At 64.7% G+C, this 16,869-nt stretch overlaps 2 protein-coding genes across 3 annotated transcripts; one reads left to right on the forward strand and one right to left on the reverse strand.

Moving 5' to 3' along the window:
- Positions 1-506: 506 nt before the first annotated feature.
- LOC104477909 (intestinal-type alkaline phosphatase-like) lies at positions 507-3,696 on the forward strand. The gene is made up of 11 exons (XM_086754868.1): positions 507-576; positions 1,104-1,220; positions 1,333-1,448; positions 1,664-1,838; positions 2,019-2,191; positions 2,277-2,411; positions 2,503-2,575; positions 2,661-2,793; positions 2,904-3,097; positions 3,237-3,347; positions 3,434-3,696. Exons 1-11 carry the CDS (start codon positions 507-509, stop codon positions 3,694-3,696), a joined length of 1,560 nt encoding a protein of 519 aa, XP_086610994.1.
- Positions 3,697-4,613: 917 nt separating this feature from the next.
- Positions 4,614-12,328, reverse strand: ECEL1 (endothelin converting enzyme like 1). 2 transcript variants are annotated; one of them, XM_086754569.1, is made up of 17 exons: positions 11,585-12,328; positions 9,644-9,712; positions 9,374-9,484; positions 8,718-8,810; positions 8,345-8,469; positions 7,957-8,179; positions 7,713-7,811; positions 7,542-7,616; positions 6,935-7,032; positions 6,674-6,732; positions 6,450-6,501; positions 6,253-6,320; positions 6,021-6,145; positions 5,667-5,732; positions 5,319-5,414; positions 4,971-5,047; positions 4,614-4,731 (listed from the first exon to the last, which is right to left on the reverse strand). In XM_086754569.1, exons 1-17 carry the CDS (start codon positions 12,326-12,328, stop codon positions 4,632-4,634), a joined length of 2,280 nt encoding a protein of 759 aa, XP_086610695.1. In that variant the 3' UTR covers positions 4,614-4,631. The 2 variants fall into 2 exon arrangements, with proteins under 2 accessions (XP_086610695.1, XP_086610694.1); XM_086754568.1 differs by having other exon boundaries at positions 6,929-7,032.
- Between the last annotated feature and the right edge of the window lie 4,541 nt (positions 12,329-16,869).

The raw sequence follows: 16,869 nt of genomic DNA on the forward strand, positions 1-16,869 counted from the left end.
AAGGGTTGGCATCTTCCCAGCAAGGGCTAAGCAAGGAGCAGAGTTTTAGTCCACATCAGTGTATTTACTGGTCAAAAAAAGTACTGGGCAGAGAACAGAGCTGCTCGGTGCATGAGTGACCCTGAGCCCTTCGATGCCCCCTTTGCCCCTGGTCTGATGCTCAGCGCTGCCTGTGGAATGCTGGGCCAGGGCATCCCCCACCTGGCACGGGCAATGACACCTGCCAGGCAGTGCCCATCCTTTTGCCCCCTCTCCAACATCTGTTTGCACCCCAAATCCATCCATCCCCCCAGCAGCAATAAGGTGATGTGCCAAGGAGGTGCCTGCAGCCCAGCCCCACGGCCTTTGTGCCTGCTGCCTGGTAGGACGCCAGGCTATCGGAGAACATCGGAGAAAGTGCTGAACTCCTCCACACACCCTGCAAGGGCTGATCCTGGTCCAAAGTTCCTCCTGGATCTGCTGGAGTTGCAGACTCTGCTAGCGGCGCTGGGCTACTGGACCTCACCATGCGGCTCCTGGTGCCCCTCACTCTCTGCCTGGGCCTCTGGGCCGGGCTCAGCGCTTCTCCCATCCCAGGTGGGGACAGGGACGGGAACGGTTATCCAGCTGGCTGCAGCGGCTGCCTCAGGGAATTTGGGCACCTGGCAGGGCACCAGCCTGGCTGGCCAGAGGGAGGATCTGGGGCAAGGAGCAGGGCCTGCCTGGCTCTGCAAGGGCTGATGAGGTTACCCCCTGCTTTTCTGGGGACCTGGGGCCAGTTTTCCCCTGTGGGGTCAGGTTCCTGCTTGTTTCTGGGCTGGGAGGTGGTTCTGAGGGAAGTGCCTGTAGCCTCCCCACCCATGGATGTGACCCCATCCCACCTGAGGGGTAATTCCCCCCATCATGGCCCTTTTAGCTGCCCCCACCTTCCCTGCCCCAGGACCCCTGGACCAGGATATAGATGCAAGCTCGCATGGTCTCCCCCCATCCCAAACAGCACCCTTGGGTGATGTCAGAGGAGGCCACAGCATGGGGATGCCCGGGGATATGGGTACCCCTGCTATCTGGGTGCCCCAGGGATGTGGGTGGTGGGAGACGGGACTGACGGGGCTGCCCTGTCCCAGCGGAGGAGGAGGAGCCGTCCTTTTGGAACAGGCAGGCAGCCGCAGCCATCAAGGCCTCCATCAAGATCCAGCCCAGGATAAGCCAAGCCAAAAACCTCATCCTGTTCCTCGGGGATGGTGAGTGCCACTGGACCCCCAGCGGGCAGACTGGCGCCGCTTGCCCTGCAGAGCTGGGTGCGGGGAGGACACCCAGTCCAGAGGGTGACCGGGACCCTCTCTCCTCACCCAGGATTCGGGATCCCCAGCATCACGGCCACCCGCATCCTAAAGGGGCAGGAGCAAGGCAAGCTGGGCCCCGAGACCCCCCTCGCCCTGGATGCTTTCCCCTACCTGGCTCTCTCCAAGGTAAATCCCTGCCACGCTGGGCATGGGGCCAGGGTGATGCCCATGGGGCTGCTGGCACAGAAGCACCCCAGGGGTGCACTTATGGAGTGCATGGGGTCCCTGCCTGTCCCACACTTGCCCTCCAGTGAGCAAATGAGCGTGGCAAGCGGGGTGCACGCCACTGGGTGCCTCCGCCAACCAGCCCCTGCCCTGAGCCTGGCGCGTGTCCTCGGCAGACGTACAACGTGGACCGGCAGGTCCCAGACAGCGCGGGGACAGCCACAGCCTACCTCTGCGGGGTGAAGGGCAACTACCAGACGGTGGGGCTGAGCGCGGCCGCCCGCCACTCGCAGTGCAACACCACGAAGGGCAACGAGGTGGTTTCGGTGCTGGAGCGAGCCCGCAAAGCCGGTAACGTGGGGCACGAGGCAGCAATGGGCTGGTCAGGCTGGGGAGAACCCCATGGGGACAAGGGGCATCACATCGGGGGGGGGGCTGCCTCACCATGAGCATACCAGGGCTCGATGGCGGGGGACCCCGTGCCCCACCCTGGCTGCCCTTCCCAGAGCCTTATGGGTAGGGGGGTGACAGGGAAGGCAGTGGGCATCGTGACGACGACACGGGTGCAGCACGCGTCGCCCTCGGGGACCTACGCCCACGTGGTGAACCGCAACTGGTACGCGGATGCCAGCATGCCCGCAGACGCCCTCCAACAGGGCTGCAAGGACATCGCCTGGCAGCTGGTCCATAATGTCGACATCAACGTGAGTGCCCTTCGTGGGGCTGGGGAGCAGGGGCAGACCACCCTGGGCACCCCTGCTAAGACTGCTCCCGTCTCACCCCCTCCAGGTGATCCTGGGGGGTGGTCGGAAATATATGACCCCCGCGGGGACGCCGGACCCTGAGTATCCCACCTATAACACGGAGAACGGGATGCGCAAGGACGGGAATAACCTCATCAACATGTGGCTGGAGGCCCGACCGGTGGGTGACACAGTAGGGATGGTCTCCTGCCTACCACCCCCAGGCATGGGACCAGGCACCCGTTGAATGCCCCCGTGGGATTTGCCCGCAGGGTGCCCGCTATGTCTGGAACAGGACAGAGATGCTGGCTGCCGTCGCTGACCCCAGTGTGAATTATTTGATGGGTAACAAATGTCCTATGTGCCGGGACCCGACCACCATGGTGACACATGCAGGTGCTGAGGCTGTCCCCAACGTGTCCCCTCCCAGGTCTCTTTGAACCTGCGGACATGAAGTACAACCTGGAGCGTAACACCATGCTGGACCCGTCGCTCACTGAGATGATGGAGGCAGCCATCGCCATCCTGAGCAGGAACCCCAATGGCTTCTACCTCTTCGTGGAAGATAAGTCAGGGCCGGTGTCCCCGGGGTGGGTGAGACAGGGGTCCAGATGGCGGTATATGGTTGAGGGTGCTGCTGGTGGTCCCCAGCTCACTGTGGGTGCTCATCTGCAGGTGGCAGAATCGACCACGGCCACCATGATAGTGCAGCCCATAAGGCGCTGACGGAGGCAGTGGAGTTTGACCGGGCCATTGAGCGCGCGGGTGCCCTGACAGATGAGGCACAGACCCTGACCGTCATCACTGCCGACCACTCACATGTCTTCTCCTTCGGTGGCTACACCCTACGCGGCTCCTCCATCTTCGGTAGGGCTCTACCCAGCCACTGAGAGCAGGGCATGGCACTGTGCTGGGCGCTGCCAGCTCTGGGGCACCCTGGCTGTCACCAGAGCAGTGACATGGGGATTTCCTGGGTGATTTCCCACCTTCATCGCCCTCTTCACAGGTCTGGCCCCCAGCAAAGCCACGGACAAGAAGAACTACACGTCCATCCTCTACGGGAATGGACCTGGCTACCCAGGCCCCAACCGGACCGATGTGGACAATGACACAGCCGGTGAGGACATGGGGACCTCGGTTGGGTGGTGAGATGGGGCTGGCGGCCACTGCTGCCCCCCTCACCCCTTTCTCCCCTCTCCCCAGAGCAGTACGGCTACTTGCAGCAGGCGGCCGTGCCCCTCGTCTCAGAGACCCACGGCGGCGAGGACGTGGCCATCCTAGCCAAGGGCCCCATGGCCCACCTCTTCCACGGGGTGCAGGAGCAGACCTACGTGGCCCACGCCATGGCCTACGCCGCCTGCCTCGAGCCCTACACCGCCTGCCACCAGCAAGACTCTGCCGCTGGCGCCCGCGCCACCCTCCTCCCCCTGCTCCTGCCCACCCTCCTCCTGCCCCTCTTCCACTGACCCCGTGGGTGCTGCCAGACCCACATCCCCCCCTCTTCCCCATGGCTGCGGCACTCGCAAGTGGATGGTAGCTTTTTGGAGCATTCCTTGTCTGGGTATGGCAGCCGTGGGGCACCGAAGCCTGGGCACAGGGAGGCCCTGAGCCACCCACGCAGGGTGTTCAGTGCTTAATAAACGCGGGGTGTGACGGCGGTGGGCCAGGCGTGTTCGCAATCTGTGGATTCCCGGGCCATGCAGGTGGGGCTGGGGGTGCTGCCTGCTGCTGCCGTCCCCGTGCAGCCCCCCCCCAGCCACGGCCCCTTGCACCCGCCCAGCATATCCAGTGCTTTATTGACCAGAAACAGCAGCGAAAAATACAGCGCGTGTCCGTGTTCCCGTGGTCCCGGAGCAGGCTGGCATCACCCAGCCCTGAGCCCTGCCGGCGCTGCCCGCCCACTGGCAGGGCTGACGCAGGGACAGGATGGGGCTGATGTTGGGGGGATGCTGAGGAGGGCGCTGGGCAGGGGATCTTTTGGCACGGGGCAGCCCCACAGCGTCTCTGGTTCACTCTCCCTGCCCTGAACAGCGCTGGGATGGATGTGGCAGGGCTGGGTGAAGGGTTTGGGGTGGATGGACAGAAAAGGGGGTACACAGGTGCTTGGGGAGTGCCCTGCATTGCCTGTTTCCTCCGTGGGGACTCAGGACCCCCCCCAGTTTGCAGGGTAGGGGGCAGGAAGGGGATGGGCAGGAGGCAGCTTCCTCTGGGCAGGAGCTCATGCCCACCCCATGCGTCCCCCCCATTGACTCCACCTCCCCAGAGGGTGCCTGTCTTTTTGGGGTGACCCCTCGTGACACCCATGGGTGCCCCCTTTGCCTGGAGAGTAGGAGGGGGAGACGGGCAGAGGGGAGCAGGCACAGGGTGGCACACGGGCAGGGATGGGGACCAGAGGGTGCCCTCACCACACCGAGCACTTGTGCACCGGGTTCATGGGCGAGTTCTTGGGGCAGTGGAACACCCGTCCAAACTCCTCAAACTGCGAGACGCTGCCCAGGACCCTGCCAGGAGAGGGGGCAACTCAGAGTCAGGCACCCCCTGCCCACTCCTCCATTGCTACCATGCACCCCATTCAGGGCACTTGCTCACCCCATCCCCTGACTCAGGGGTGCCCACCAGACCCTTCCGGTGCCGTGCTGGTGCCCACCCCGCTTTGCAGGGTACCACGAGCCATGGGGAAGGCTGGCACCTGCTGTTTCCCCCCCCCCCCCCCCCCCCCCATTTCAGGGCGGAGCTGTACCTGTAGTGCTCCGGGGCGTGCTTGTCTGTCAGCACCTGCAGGTAGATGGACTGGGATCGCCGCTTGATGCACCAGTTCTGCAGGGGAGAAAGATTCCCGTGGGTGAACCATGTGGGACACCCCAGCTCCCGGAACTCACCAGGGCCCATGGGGTCCTGGCACCCACCGGGACACTCGTATCCTGAACCCAGGACCTGCTGATGGAGCCAAGCCCAGGTCCTGGCTGGGGCCATTGGGTCCCCCAGGCTCTTGCCCCATCCCTCAGGGCCACCAACCCCACATAGGGTGACACCCCCCCCCCGCCTTCCCCCCTGCTACGTGACACGTGTGGGGAGGGCAGGGTCTCACCTGGGCAAAGGCGATGAAGAAGAGCTGGTCGTGGGTGTATTTCAGGTGGTGTAGGGGGTGCTCGGGGCCGTGCTCCCGAACCCACTTCTGGTAGGCCTGGAGAACAGGGGCTGCCCTCAGCATGACCTGGGCACCCCACCCCAAACCTGCCCCTTGCCCCCTTCCTGACCCCCCCAGGGACTGGCAAGCAGGACTATGCCCACTCCCTGCTGCAGAGAGCAAGGTGGGGCTGAGGAGGGTCTCCCGCCCACCCAGGGAGGGTCTCCTGCCCACCCAGGGAGGATGGCTTCAGCAGCCGCCTCATGGCCCTGCCAGGGCTGTGACACCCCAGGGTGAGGGGACACTTACATAGTAGGCGAGTTTGAGCCCCCCCATGTCAGCAATGTTCTCCCCCAGCGTGTGTTTGCCGTTCACCTGCCAAGAGAGGAGAGAAGATGATGTGAGCAGAGATGCTCCCGTCAGCCAGGCATCCCCCCCTCACCGCCCTGGCACCGAGGCTGTGCCTCAGTTTCCCCCACCCAGTGCCCTGAGGAACTTCCCAGCTGAGGTGTCATGAGTTGTCGGGTCTCAGGGCTAGGCAGAGCAGAGCCATGCTCTCCTGCTCTCCTGCAGGCACCAAGCCCCAGTGACGGAGCAGCAGGGACCCCTCGCCACGGGGCAGCGTGTGCCAGGGCATTGCCCAGTGGGTGAGGGGGGTCTCACCCGCTGGTTGTAGACAGTGAAGTTGTCGTAGAGGTTGACGATGCACTGCGCCTTCTTCAGGAACTTGCTGTACGACCGGTCCGTCCACCAGTGCACCAAGTTCCCATGCCGGTCGTACTGTCCTCCTGCCAAGGTAATCACCACCAGTACTCCCAAGGGACCCAGGCATCCTGCCTGGCTGCCCCCAGCCCACCCACCTCCTGCCCCAGCATGAGGTGAGGGGTTTGCTCACCCCAATCATCGTAGCCGTGGGTCAGCTCATGCCCAATGATGGTGCCGATCCCGCCGTAGTTCAGTGACCTGTTGGGTAGGGAGCAGAGGTGGGAGGGCGGAGGGCACGGTGCTGGCAGGAACAGAGGTGACCGCAGGACTTGGCACCCCCATACTTTGCCCTGGCACCCCCCACCCATGCCCCAGCCCCACACTCACTGCGGGAACTCGGGGTCGTAGAGGGTGGGCTGCAGGATGCCAGCAGGGAACACTGGGGACACAGGAGAACATTGCAATTGGGGGGAGGTGGCACCCTGCCCTGTACCCACCCACAGCACCACCCAGCGACAGGGGACCCTGCGCCATGCTCCCCACCCCGGGGGTCTCCCCACACCCCCTGCCCCAGGGGGCTGAGCCCGGGGCGGGGGTGGCCAATGCCTCACCCATCTGGTTCTTGTTGGGCAGGTAGTAGGCGTTCAGCGCCTGAGGAGGCAGCAGCCACCTGCAAGGAGAGACGGCGGTACCAGGTTGGGGGGGGGCATGGAAATGCCACCCCCTTGCACAGCTGGGGTGTCAGGGGGACATTCCTGGCTTGCCCTGTGCCCTTCTGCCTACACCCTTTGGGGTGCAACCAGGCATGGGGTACAGGGGGCATTGATGGGGCCACGCTGTGCCCCCCAGGGCAGGGGGATACCCACGCAGACTTGTCCACCTCCCGCCGGATCTTCTTCACTGAGAGCTTGATTCCAAAGGCGATGCTGTTGAGGATGTTCTTGAAGTAGGTCTTCTCATCCACTTCAAACTAGGCGGGCACAGCCACATCAAGGTGGGCACCAGCCTCAAGTGCCAGCCCCAGGAGTGTGGGGACCAGGGCTGGGGAGCCCTCCCACCCCCATGAGCCTTGGGGAACAAGGGTGTGGGGTTGTGGCCATGGGCTGGATGTGTCATGAGTGGGTCCTTGTGTCCCATGCTCTGTGCCCGCATGGGTGGCTGCATCTCTGTCACCTCCATGGGGTCCCTAGGACCTGGTGTCCCTGGTGCTAGGAGCACCCTCAGCCTTTGCTGAGAATGGGGCTGAGCTCTGGGGGGGGTGCAGTGTGGGGAAGGGGACATCGTCCCAGACCCCAGGGACAGCGTGGCACTGCCCGTGTGGCTGTGGCTGTGTGAGTGGTGGGCACAGCGAGCTACTAGGAGGTGGCTTGTTTTCGGGTGGCATCTCCCTGGTCTCCACATACCCTGAGGCAGATGTGGAGACCATATCACCCTTACACATGCCCATGCCCCCCCGTTTGTCCCCGGGACCACCCTTGCCTCATACTCCTTGTCGATGGCCTCCGGCTTCAGCAGGAAATCAGGGTACCCGATCATCACCATCATGTACCGGAGCTGTGGGCAAAGCAAGCGGTGGGATCAGGCCCCCATTTCACGTGTCCCTGGGCCATGGTAGGGGCAAGGGCAGGGGTCCACGCTGCAGGCCACTACCTTGGCCCTGGCCGCTCTCCGTGTCTCCTCATCCATCCAGTCCAGCTCATCCAGGCGCTGGTCCAGGATGTATTTGATGTCCTCAACCAATTGCTGCACCTATAGTGAGTCACCACAGTCACTGACATAGTGTCCTTGCCACCCTGCCAGGCAGCCCTCAGGAGGGTGCCAGGTGGTGGTGGGCACCTCAGCAAGGGGACAGGAGGGATGTGACGGCTCCATGCTCACAGGTTGCATCACCTACCTTGGCCTTGCTGGCGGAGGAGAAGTGCTCCTCGACAAAGAGGGCACCCAGGGCCATGCCGAAGTGCTTGTTGGCCTGGCTCAGGCAGATCTTGTCCAGCTCGAGCTGCTTCTCATTGCCCTCCATCTCCTTAGAGAGCTCGTGGATGGCATCGCGGAATGGGGTGGAGAGGTGCTCGCTCAGCACCACCACGATGCGCCACAGCATGTAGTTGTGAAGGATCCTGGCGATGGGGAGCAGGATCAGGCCCCCTGTGCCCACCTGGCCTCCCCAGGATGGGGGTGATGGTGGGGGGACCAGTCACAGCCATCCCATGCCCACCGCTGTTGCTGTTGCCCTGCCAGGCTGGGGAAGGTGCCAGGGCACAGGGGGTGCCAGCCCCCCTCACCTGCTGGGCGTCACGCGGATGAGGTCAGACACCTTGTGCATGTAGTCGGTGGCCAGCAGCACCACCTCCTCCTCCTCCGAGAAGTTGTCGTGGAAGATGCGGTCCAGCAAGCGCTTCCACTTGAGCTGCCAGGGTGGGCACTGTCAGGGGGCACAGGGACCCCCTCTCCATGCCACCCCGGATGAACCCTGCTCCAGGCTTTCCAGCCTCCCACCACTCCTTCCCACCCAGAAGAGTGCAGAGTGGCTTCATCACCCTCAAATGGACTTGTCTGACGGGGCAACAAGAGCACGGAGCAGGGGGACAGGCACAAGTATGGGGTCACGGCAGACGGGGCACTTGTGGTGGCAGGCTGGGCACCGGGGGTACTCACTGTGGGGGTGATGCGCTGCAGCTCGCCCAGCGTCACTTTGTGGTACATGCTACTGACATCCCTCCGCACGTCGTCATACTCGGACACTGTGATCTGCACGAGGTGGGTACAGCTGTCACCACCCTGCTGCCCACCTTGGGGGTGGCACAGGGACAGGGCACAGCCCCAGGGCAAGAGGGGCTACTGACCCACATCCCAGGCTCCCTGCCCCGGGAACCCTCTGCTGCCAGTGGGACCCTGAGGGCTAGCTGTGGGATGCCCAAGGAATTGGGGTACCCAAGGCTGGGCACGGGTGTCCTCCAGGCAGAGACCGGGGTCTCCAAGAGCTGGGTGTGGAGTACTCAAGGGCCTGGAGTGGGTTCACAAGGACTGGACACGGGAGTCCCCAAGGGCTGGAGTGATCATTCCGAGGGCTGAGACTGGGGATTCTCAAGATGTTGGTCTGGGGTCCCTGGGGATCTGCCATGGGGTCCTCAAGGGATTTGGATTCCCGAGAGCCAGTCATGAAGGTCCCCAAGGACTGAGAGTAGAGGTTCCCAAGGGGATTGGGATGGGGTCCCTTAGGACCAGGCAGGGAGGTCCCCAATGATTTGTGACCAGGGTGCCCAAAGCCTGGGGAGTGGCACCTCAAACCCGAGGGCAGGCACCCCCCTCACATTGGCAAGGTGTTGCTCCAGCTGCAGGATCTCCTGGGCCTTCTGCTCCACGTGCTCAGCCCCTAGGAGGGTGAGCAGCCGCTCCATGAACACCCGGTATGCGGCCAGGATCTGTGCCAAGGAAAAGGATGCTGAGTGCCACCCCGCACTGCCCTGGCGGGCACCTTGCCCCCGGCACTGCAAACAGCACAGTGCCCTCCATCTGCCAGCCATGCTGGGTGCTGGTCCCTCTCCTGGTGGCCCCACGGCATCAGCATGGGCCTCGCTCACCTTCTCACTCTCCTCGTCCTGCCCCAGGTACAGGGTCCGTTCAGGCAGTGTTAGCCCATCCTGGTCAATCTGGGGGGAGACAGGGGCAGTGGGTGAGCCGAGGGAGTGGGGTGCTGTGCTGGGCAAGGCACCCTCAGCTTCCCTTGTATTGTAGGGTGCCCCTGGCACCCCAGAACCCATGAAGTGGCAGTGTGGTGGGTCAGCCCTGGGCATGGGCAGGACCCGTGCCTCAGTTTCCCTCCTGCTAGAGGGTGCTGGAGCTGGGTCGGGCAGCATGCAAAGGGCCGGGAGTGCTGGGAGAGGACAAGCCCCTGCTCCGTGACCTGACTCTTGCCTGGCACACAGACTGCCCCATAACCTGCCCTATGCTGGCACCACACTCTGCTCCACCCTGCCCCATGGCTGGCCCCACTCCCGTGCTGCAGCCCACCCCATGGAGAGCTGCAGGGATGAGCCACGCTGCACGGACACCCCCAGCCTTCACACACCACACCCCCACCCCCACCCCCGCTATCCCATAGCCACAGGCACAGCCTCCAACACATACACACGCCTCAACACGCTTGCAAGTGTGTGCATACACACAGCTGTACCCCCCCCATGACACCCTATGCATGCTCCCTCCCCCAGGCACCATCTGGTTCACCACCCCCCACCCCGCCCCTGCACACACGAACACTCCCACCTCGTTTTTCTCTCTGGTTCACCCCGCCGTGTCCCACCCCACCAGCCTCCCCACTCCATGTCCACAGCAGTAGCGCTGCCCTGCACACCCACGGGTACCCCCAGCCTTTCTCCCCATCACCCCCCCCAACCCCATCCCCTTTGGTTTCCCACGAAGGCACAGCCCCCACCCCCAGCCTGCTCTCACATCACCGTCACACCCATCGCACACCTGCTCTCACCCCCCCGCCCATCACACCCTGACACACTCCTCCCCACCCGACCCCTGACACCCATTGCTGGCTGTCACACACTCCTCTCCCCGTGTCTCACCCCTCGCACACCCGCACCCTCCCGGTCAGCTTCGCCGCCCACCCGCCCACCCTTTCCCCGTGACACACGCTCCCTCTAGTGTACACACGCACGGCCCTGCTCCTCCCTGGGCCCTCACACTCACGAGTGGACCGTTACCGTGGACGGGGGACCGTGGAGCCCCACGCTCCCAGCCCCTCACCTCACCAGGAACGGAGAGGCTGCCACGCCATCGTGGCCCGCCCCCCAATGCCCCTGCCATCCCCAGCACCTCGTCCTCACTGCGCCATCACCGTGCTCACTCCCTCGTTCCCACCACCATGTTCCCTCCATAGCCATCACCGTGTCCCCACTGTGCCATCGCTGTGCCCCCCCGCCATCACCATGCCCCCCCCCCTTGCCCATCACCCTGCCCACCACACCGTTGCTGGGCCCCCACTCTGCCCATCACGCCTGCTTGAGACTTGGCTGCCCAGACAAAGCCCACCCATGACCCAGTGGCACCACAGGGCGAGTGACACGGACTGGCAGGGGTGGGGAAGGCTGGCAGAGCCATGGGCTGTGGGGCAGCAGGCATCCCCCTGTCACCTCCTAGGGTTTGGCCCTTGGGTGCAGATGGCAGCGAGGGCGCCAAGGTGAGGGGCTTGGCCTCTGGCACTGTGCAGACCCCGGTGCCCTGTGGGCTGTCCCCAGCCCCTGGGTGGGCAGCGCTGCATGTCAGCCCTCCCCATCCTGGAGATGCCACCCTCACCCCGGGGCAGTCTGACATTGGGGTCCCATGGAGGGGAGATGGGGGAGATCCCCAGGGAGAGGGGCTGTCCACAGCCTGGCCATCTGCTGCAGCCAAGCCCAGGCACTGCGCAGGCACCCAGTACCACTGCACCGAGGGCGGTGTCACCGGGGGTGTCATCAGTGCAGGCAGGTTCCTGGCAGGGGGCAGCAGCCCCAGGGACGGGGTGCCCTCACCCGGATGACGTAGCGGGAGGTGTTCCTCTCATCCAGGCTGACGGTGAGGGAGAAGAGCACAGCAGCGCTGTAGACTCCCTGCGTCTTGTAGAGCAGCTCATTGAAGTCCCCACGGCCTGGGGCGGCATCCCAGCCGCCGCACTCCCGGATAACCTCCAGCATGGGCCGCGGGCCCAGCCGGTCGATCTCAGCCCTGTCCAGGCATGAGCGGAAAAACTCCTTGACCTTCCTCTCAGCCGAGGCAGGGGCTCGGCGCCGCACAGGGCGGCTCAGCAGCGCCTGCAGCTTGGCCTCGTTCTGCTCAGCGATGGCCCCGATGGTGCCGTACACCAGCTTGTCCTCGGGAATGCCATGCCGCCGGAGCCAGCCGCCACAGGCAAAGGAGTAGAAGTCCTGGCAGGGGTCGATGGTGGCATCCATGTTTGCGCTAAGGAATCGAGATGCCCGTAGGAAGGCCTTCTTCTCCTGGCACCCCTCCAGGCAGTAGCTGTCCCCTTCGGCCGCCAGGTACTTGAGGACCAACATGCACATCAAGATGATGCAGAGCCCCGCGGCGAACACCAGCCCTGAGAGCAGGCAGACCTCCCGGCGGCTCCAGCGTGGCAGCCCCCCACGGCGTTTCTTGGCCCCGGTGCCCAGCTGGAGGGTGAAGCCGTTGGGCAGGGTGCCGCTCTGGTACTTGCTCACGTACTTCACCTCCTGAAACTCGTCGTAGTGAGCCGTCAATGAGTAGGTCTTCTCCATGGCTGGGGAAGCTAACCCTTCCCGCAGGTAGTGAGGGTGCTGAGGGGGCTCAGGGCAGGTGGGGGACAGGCTTGGGCGCCCCACGGTTCATTCTGGAGCTGTGTACGCCACAGAGAGGCAGTGGAGGGTGCCCGGGTGAGTCAGGAAGCTCCTGGAAAATGCAGAGGAGGTGGCTGAAGGGGGATTTGGGAGGAGCAAGGAGGAGGGAGTGGGGCTTGCTTCTTGCCATCCTTGCCGCCTGCATCGCCATCCCTGCCTGTGTGCCCCACTGTTGGCACTGGGACTGATCCCAGTGCCAGGAGCTCGGTGGCAGCTCTCCCCCATGGCTGTCCCCTCTGCCAGACCCTCTGGTGAGAGGGCAGGGTCCTGCCTGCATGATCCCAGGCGCGTTTCAGTCCCTGGCACAGCTCCATCCCACACGAACCCCATGCCCACCCAGAGAGCGCACTGACATCGGGTGGGTATCTGGGGTGGTTCAGCGAGCCCAGCCTCCCACCATCCCAGCCTGGGGGGGCACAGGACTGCCAGTCTTTCTGGGCTGGGTATGGAGAGGGGTGAGCAGTTTGGGGAAGAGGGGCTTTGGGAAGATTGGAGAGGGTTTGGGGGAGATTTTCAGGGGAAGACGTCAGGTTGGGGTGTTGCAGGTTGGGTCGGGTTGCGCGGCCGTGCGTCGGGTTGCATCGCATCGCCCTGTGGTGCGTGTCGTTGCATTGTGTTGGGTTGGGTCGTGGTGCGCCGTGTTGCATTGCGTTGTGTCAAATTGTGGTGCGGTGCGTGACGTGTGCGCAAAGTTAATTCCAGTCCTGGGGGGAGCCCTGCACCCCATGGACATCTCACAGCAAACCCCCTTCCCCACCATCCACCCAACCCCTCTCTGCTGGCTGGTGCCCAGTGGGCAGGGGGGTCTGGCAGGGGGGCCGTGCCGGGGAGGAAGGGGTCTGCCCAAGGGGAGAGGAGGGTGGAGGCATAGATGGGGCGGGGGGGGCTTCGAAAGGGGACCCCAATCCTTGCTCGGTGCAGAATGGCATCCGGATTTGCAGACGCAGGAGGACAGGCTGGGGACAAAGACCAGCTCGGAGAGGTGGGCGGTATCCCCGCGGTAGAGCCCCCCCCCAAGCACCGCGGCCCCCGCTCCCTCCGCAACTTGGGCAAAGTTGTGCCCCGGCTCCGCAGCCCGGCGGTGCCCGTGCCCGGGAGCCGCCGCCGCCGCTGCCGGAAAGTTTGCGGGGCCGGCGGCGGGCACGGTGCGGGGCGGCGTGCGGCGGAAGGTGCGGGAGGTGCGGGAGGTGCCCGGCATGCTCTGGGGACGTTACCTGGGATGCTGCCCAGGATGTTCGGGGGATGCTCGGAGAGTGCCCGAGGGACGCTGCCCAGGACTCACGGGGGATGTTGCCCGGGATGCTCGGAGGATGCTGCCCAGGATGCTCTGCAGGTGCTTGCTGAGATGACGATCGGGAGGTGCTCTTCGGGATGGTGCCTTTGGTGCCCGGAGGATGCTCGAGGGTTGCTCGGGAAGCGCTCCCCGGGATGACGCCCGGGATATTCGGGGGTTGCTCGCGGGGTGCTCGCCGGTACGCTCGGGGTGTGCTCCCCGGGCTGACCGAGGCAACTCGGGGGATGCTCAGGGGATGTTCCCCGGGATGTCTGGGGGTGCTGGGTGCTGAGGGCGGGGGTCGCTCACCGCTTTGCTCACCGAGACACTTGGGGGGTGCTCCGGGGATGCTGCCCGGGACGCTCGCAGGGGTGCTCGGGGGTGCTCACCCGCTTGCTCGGGGGCTGTCAGGAGGCTGCCCGGGGACTGCTGGCTGGCCGGTCCGGAGCTGCCGGTCGGGCTGCGCGCCCCGCTCTCCGCTCCGCGCCCCGCGCTCCGTTCCGCGCCCCGCGCCGCGGCTGGCGGAGCGGCGGGGCCGGAGGGAGGCAGCGGGGCGGGGAGGGGGTGGCGTCTCCAGCCCGGCTCTCCCGCAGGCCAGGCTCCATTAACGAGATTATTATGCAAATAGAGCAGCCCCGTGCCACCGCCAGCCTTACCTCATCCCCGCCGGCGCGGAGGGAGAGTGGGGGGGGGAGTCCTCGAGCCCCCCACCCCGGGGGGCTGGCACAGGGCTGGCAGTGCCACTCTGCCTGGCATCCCCCCGTCCCGGGACCCTGCTGCCACCCCCCGGCAGCCCGGTACCCACGAGGGGCACGGATGGGCACGGCCTGTGCCAGGAGCATCCCGGAGGACTGGCACCCCCTCACCGTGCCCAGGAGCCCTGGGGGGGGTCTGTCCCGTCCTGCCGGGGTGGTCGCAAGGGACAAGGGCTGTGGGTGGGCAGGAGGCAGAGCCCGGAAGGCTTCAAGTGAGAGGGTGAGCAGGGGGGTGGCACGGGGTGGCATGGGGGGGGGGGGGCGGGGCGGGGGGGCATGCACTCACAGACACACACGAAGGTCCGGGAATATTAAACTGCATTGCAGATAAATCCCCAACATAAATATCGTGGGCGGCTCTGCCACGGGGGGGCCCAGCAGGGAGATTTATAGCCTAGCAATTCCCACCGCCCGCGGCAGCCCCTCACAGTGGCCATGTACCACTCCGCGACACTGTCCTGCCTGCCATGCTCAAGGGTGCCCTGCCACCCTTGCCCACAATTTCTACACAGCCCTGGGTACTCAGAGGGGGCCCTGGGTCTTCCGGGGTGCTGGAGTGGGAGCCCCAGGCAGCACATACTGGGTGCTGCACTTACAGGCAGCATGGGGACCCTGCTTGGCATAGGATGAGTGGGCTCAGCTGGCACGGGACCAGTGGGCACCGCAGGCTGGCCTCAGGCATGGCCCTCACTGCCTGGGGTGGCTGCGGCTGCACTCTCCTGTGCCGGGGTGCTGGGGTACCAGGCACAGCCCAAACAAGGCAGCGACTGCAGCACAGAGATGTGGAACAGCCCATGCACGGGTAGTGGCACAGGTGTATATCACACATACACCCATGTACACGGACACGCACCAGCACAGACACGCACACCGTGTATCCCCACATACACTCGAACACACGCTGGTGTCCAGCTCCTGGTACCGCACACGTACCCTGGCACGCTCACACACACCCAGGCATTGCACCAAAGCTTTCCTGGGGCACAAGCCAGGGCAGAGTGGCTTCGTGAATCCCACCAGAGAGATACCCTCACCTTGGCCACCCCAACCAGCCGGGTACCACCGACCCCAGCAGAGTGCAACGGTACCTGGACCCAGGCTGCTTCGTGGTAGGCATGGGGTGCCTGGCCCTGCCACTCACAGGGCGGGAGGCTGGCTGGAGGGTGAGGGCACAGAGGTGGGTGCCACCGCACCAGCCTCCCCATGCCTGTGCTTACCCTTCCTCGAGACCTGCTTGGCACCTTGGTGGGAGCGTGATGGATGCACACGGGGGGGGGGGGGGGGGGCTGGGGGCTGGCGTTATTAACAGCCCTGGGTATTGCTCCAACAGGGTTGTAAAAATTAAAGGCGTGTGGATATAAAATAATGGATAAATCTGAGCCGGCCGCAGAGCGCTGCGGCATCCCGCAGGAGCTGGCATCTCAACAAGCCGGGGTATGGCAGGTGCAGGACAGGTACCTGCATGTAGATATGGAAGCGGGGTCAGGCCATCCCTGCGCCAGCTTTCAAGTGCCATCTCTCCCCAAAAATCTCTACCGAGTGCCCTGACAGGATGTGCGGGCAGTGCCAACCTGTGGAGCTGGCTCTGCAAGACAAGCAGCTGCTCCTGAAGCCAGGCTGGAGGGAAAAGGGGTTGTTTGCAGACAGGGCTGAGGGCGCAGGCCGTTTGCTCCGGGATGCCACAAGCACTGCCCAGCCCACACACTCCCAGCAGGCAGGATCTGTGCCACGTGCCAACAAACCCGGGCATGACCAGGCTGGCGTGACCTCAGCGTCCTGCTCATCCTGCGGCCCATGGTTCCAACACCGAGCAGGGCCCGGGGCAGCACCCACCTCACCAGCCCCGCTCTCCCTTGCCCATCCCGCAGGCCACCCCGCCGGCATCCTCATTTTCCCCGAGATTAGTCGCGGCGCGGGAGCCTCTGCGCAACGCCAGCAGGTGACAAATAAGATTTTTCCACTCTCCCGAGCACCCGGCATGGGTCTGTCATTGAAAATGCAAAGCAGCGCAGTGCCAGCCTCCACCGTCCGCCCTCCCCTCCACCAGCCCCTCGGTGCTGAGCACCCAGTCAGCCAAATCCTCCCACCATCACTACTGGACCCCCCCACTGCACCCACTGTTGGCAGTGCCGGGGTGCTGGGCACACTGCTGTTATGGCCAGTGGGGCAGGTTCCTTGGTGTAGGGGGAGCGGTCATAAAGAGGTGCTAATCTGAGGGTGTCAAACTGGATGGGCAGCACGGCCTCACAGTGTCTTTTAGGTGCGCCCATGTGCCTGGCACTGCGGGTGGGACACTGGGGGTGGGGGGGTGCATGGGGGTCCCTCCCACGCCGGGTATGAGCATCCCACCAGGACCTGCCGGCCTCCAGGGAGGGTGCCAGGCTCTGGGGTGGGCACATCGTGGGCTCACCTTG

The sequence above is a fragment of the Chlamydotis macqueenii genome, chromosome 9 (assembly GCF_036417535.1).
Source record: "Chlamydotis macqueenii isolate bChlMac1 chromosome 9, bChlMac1.mat, whole genome shotgun sequence".
In the NCBI taxonomy this organism is placed as follows: Eukaryota; Metazoa; Chordata; class Aves; order Otidiformes; family Otididae; genus Chlamydotis; species Chlamydotis macqueenii.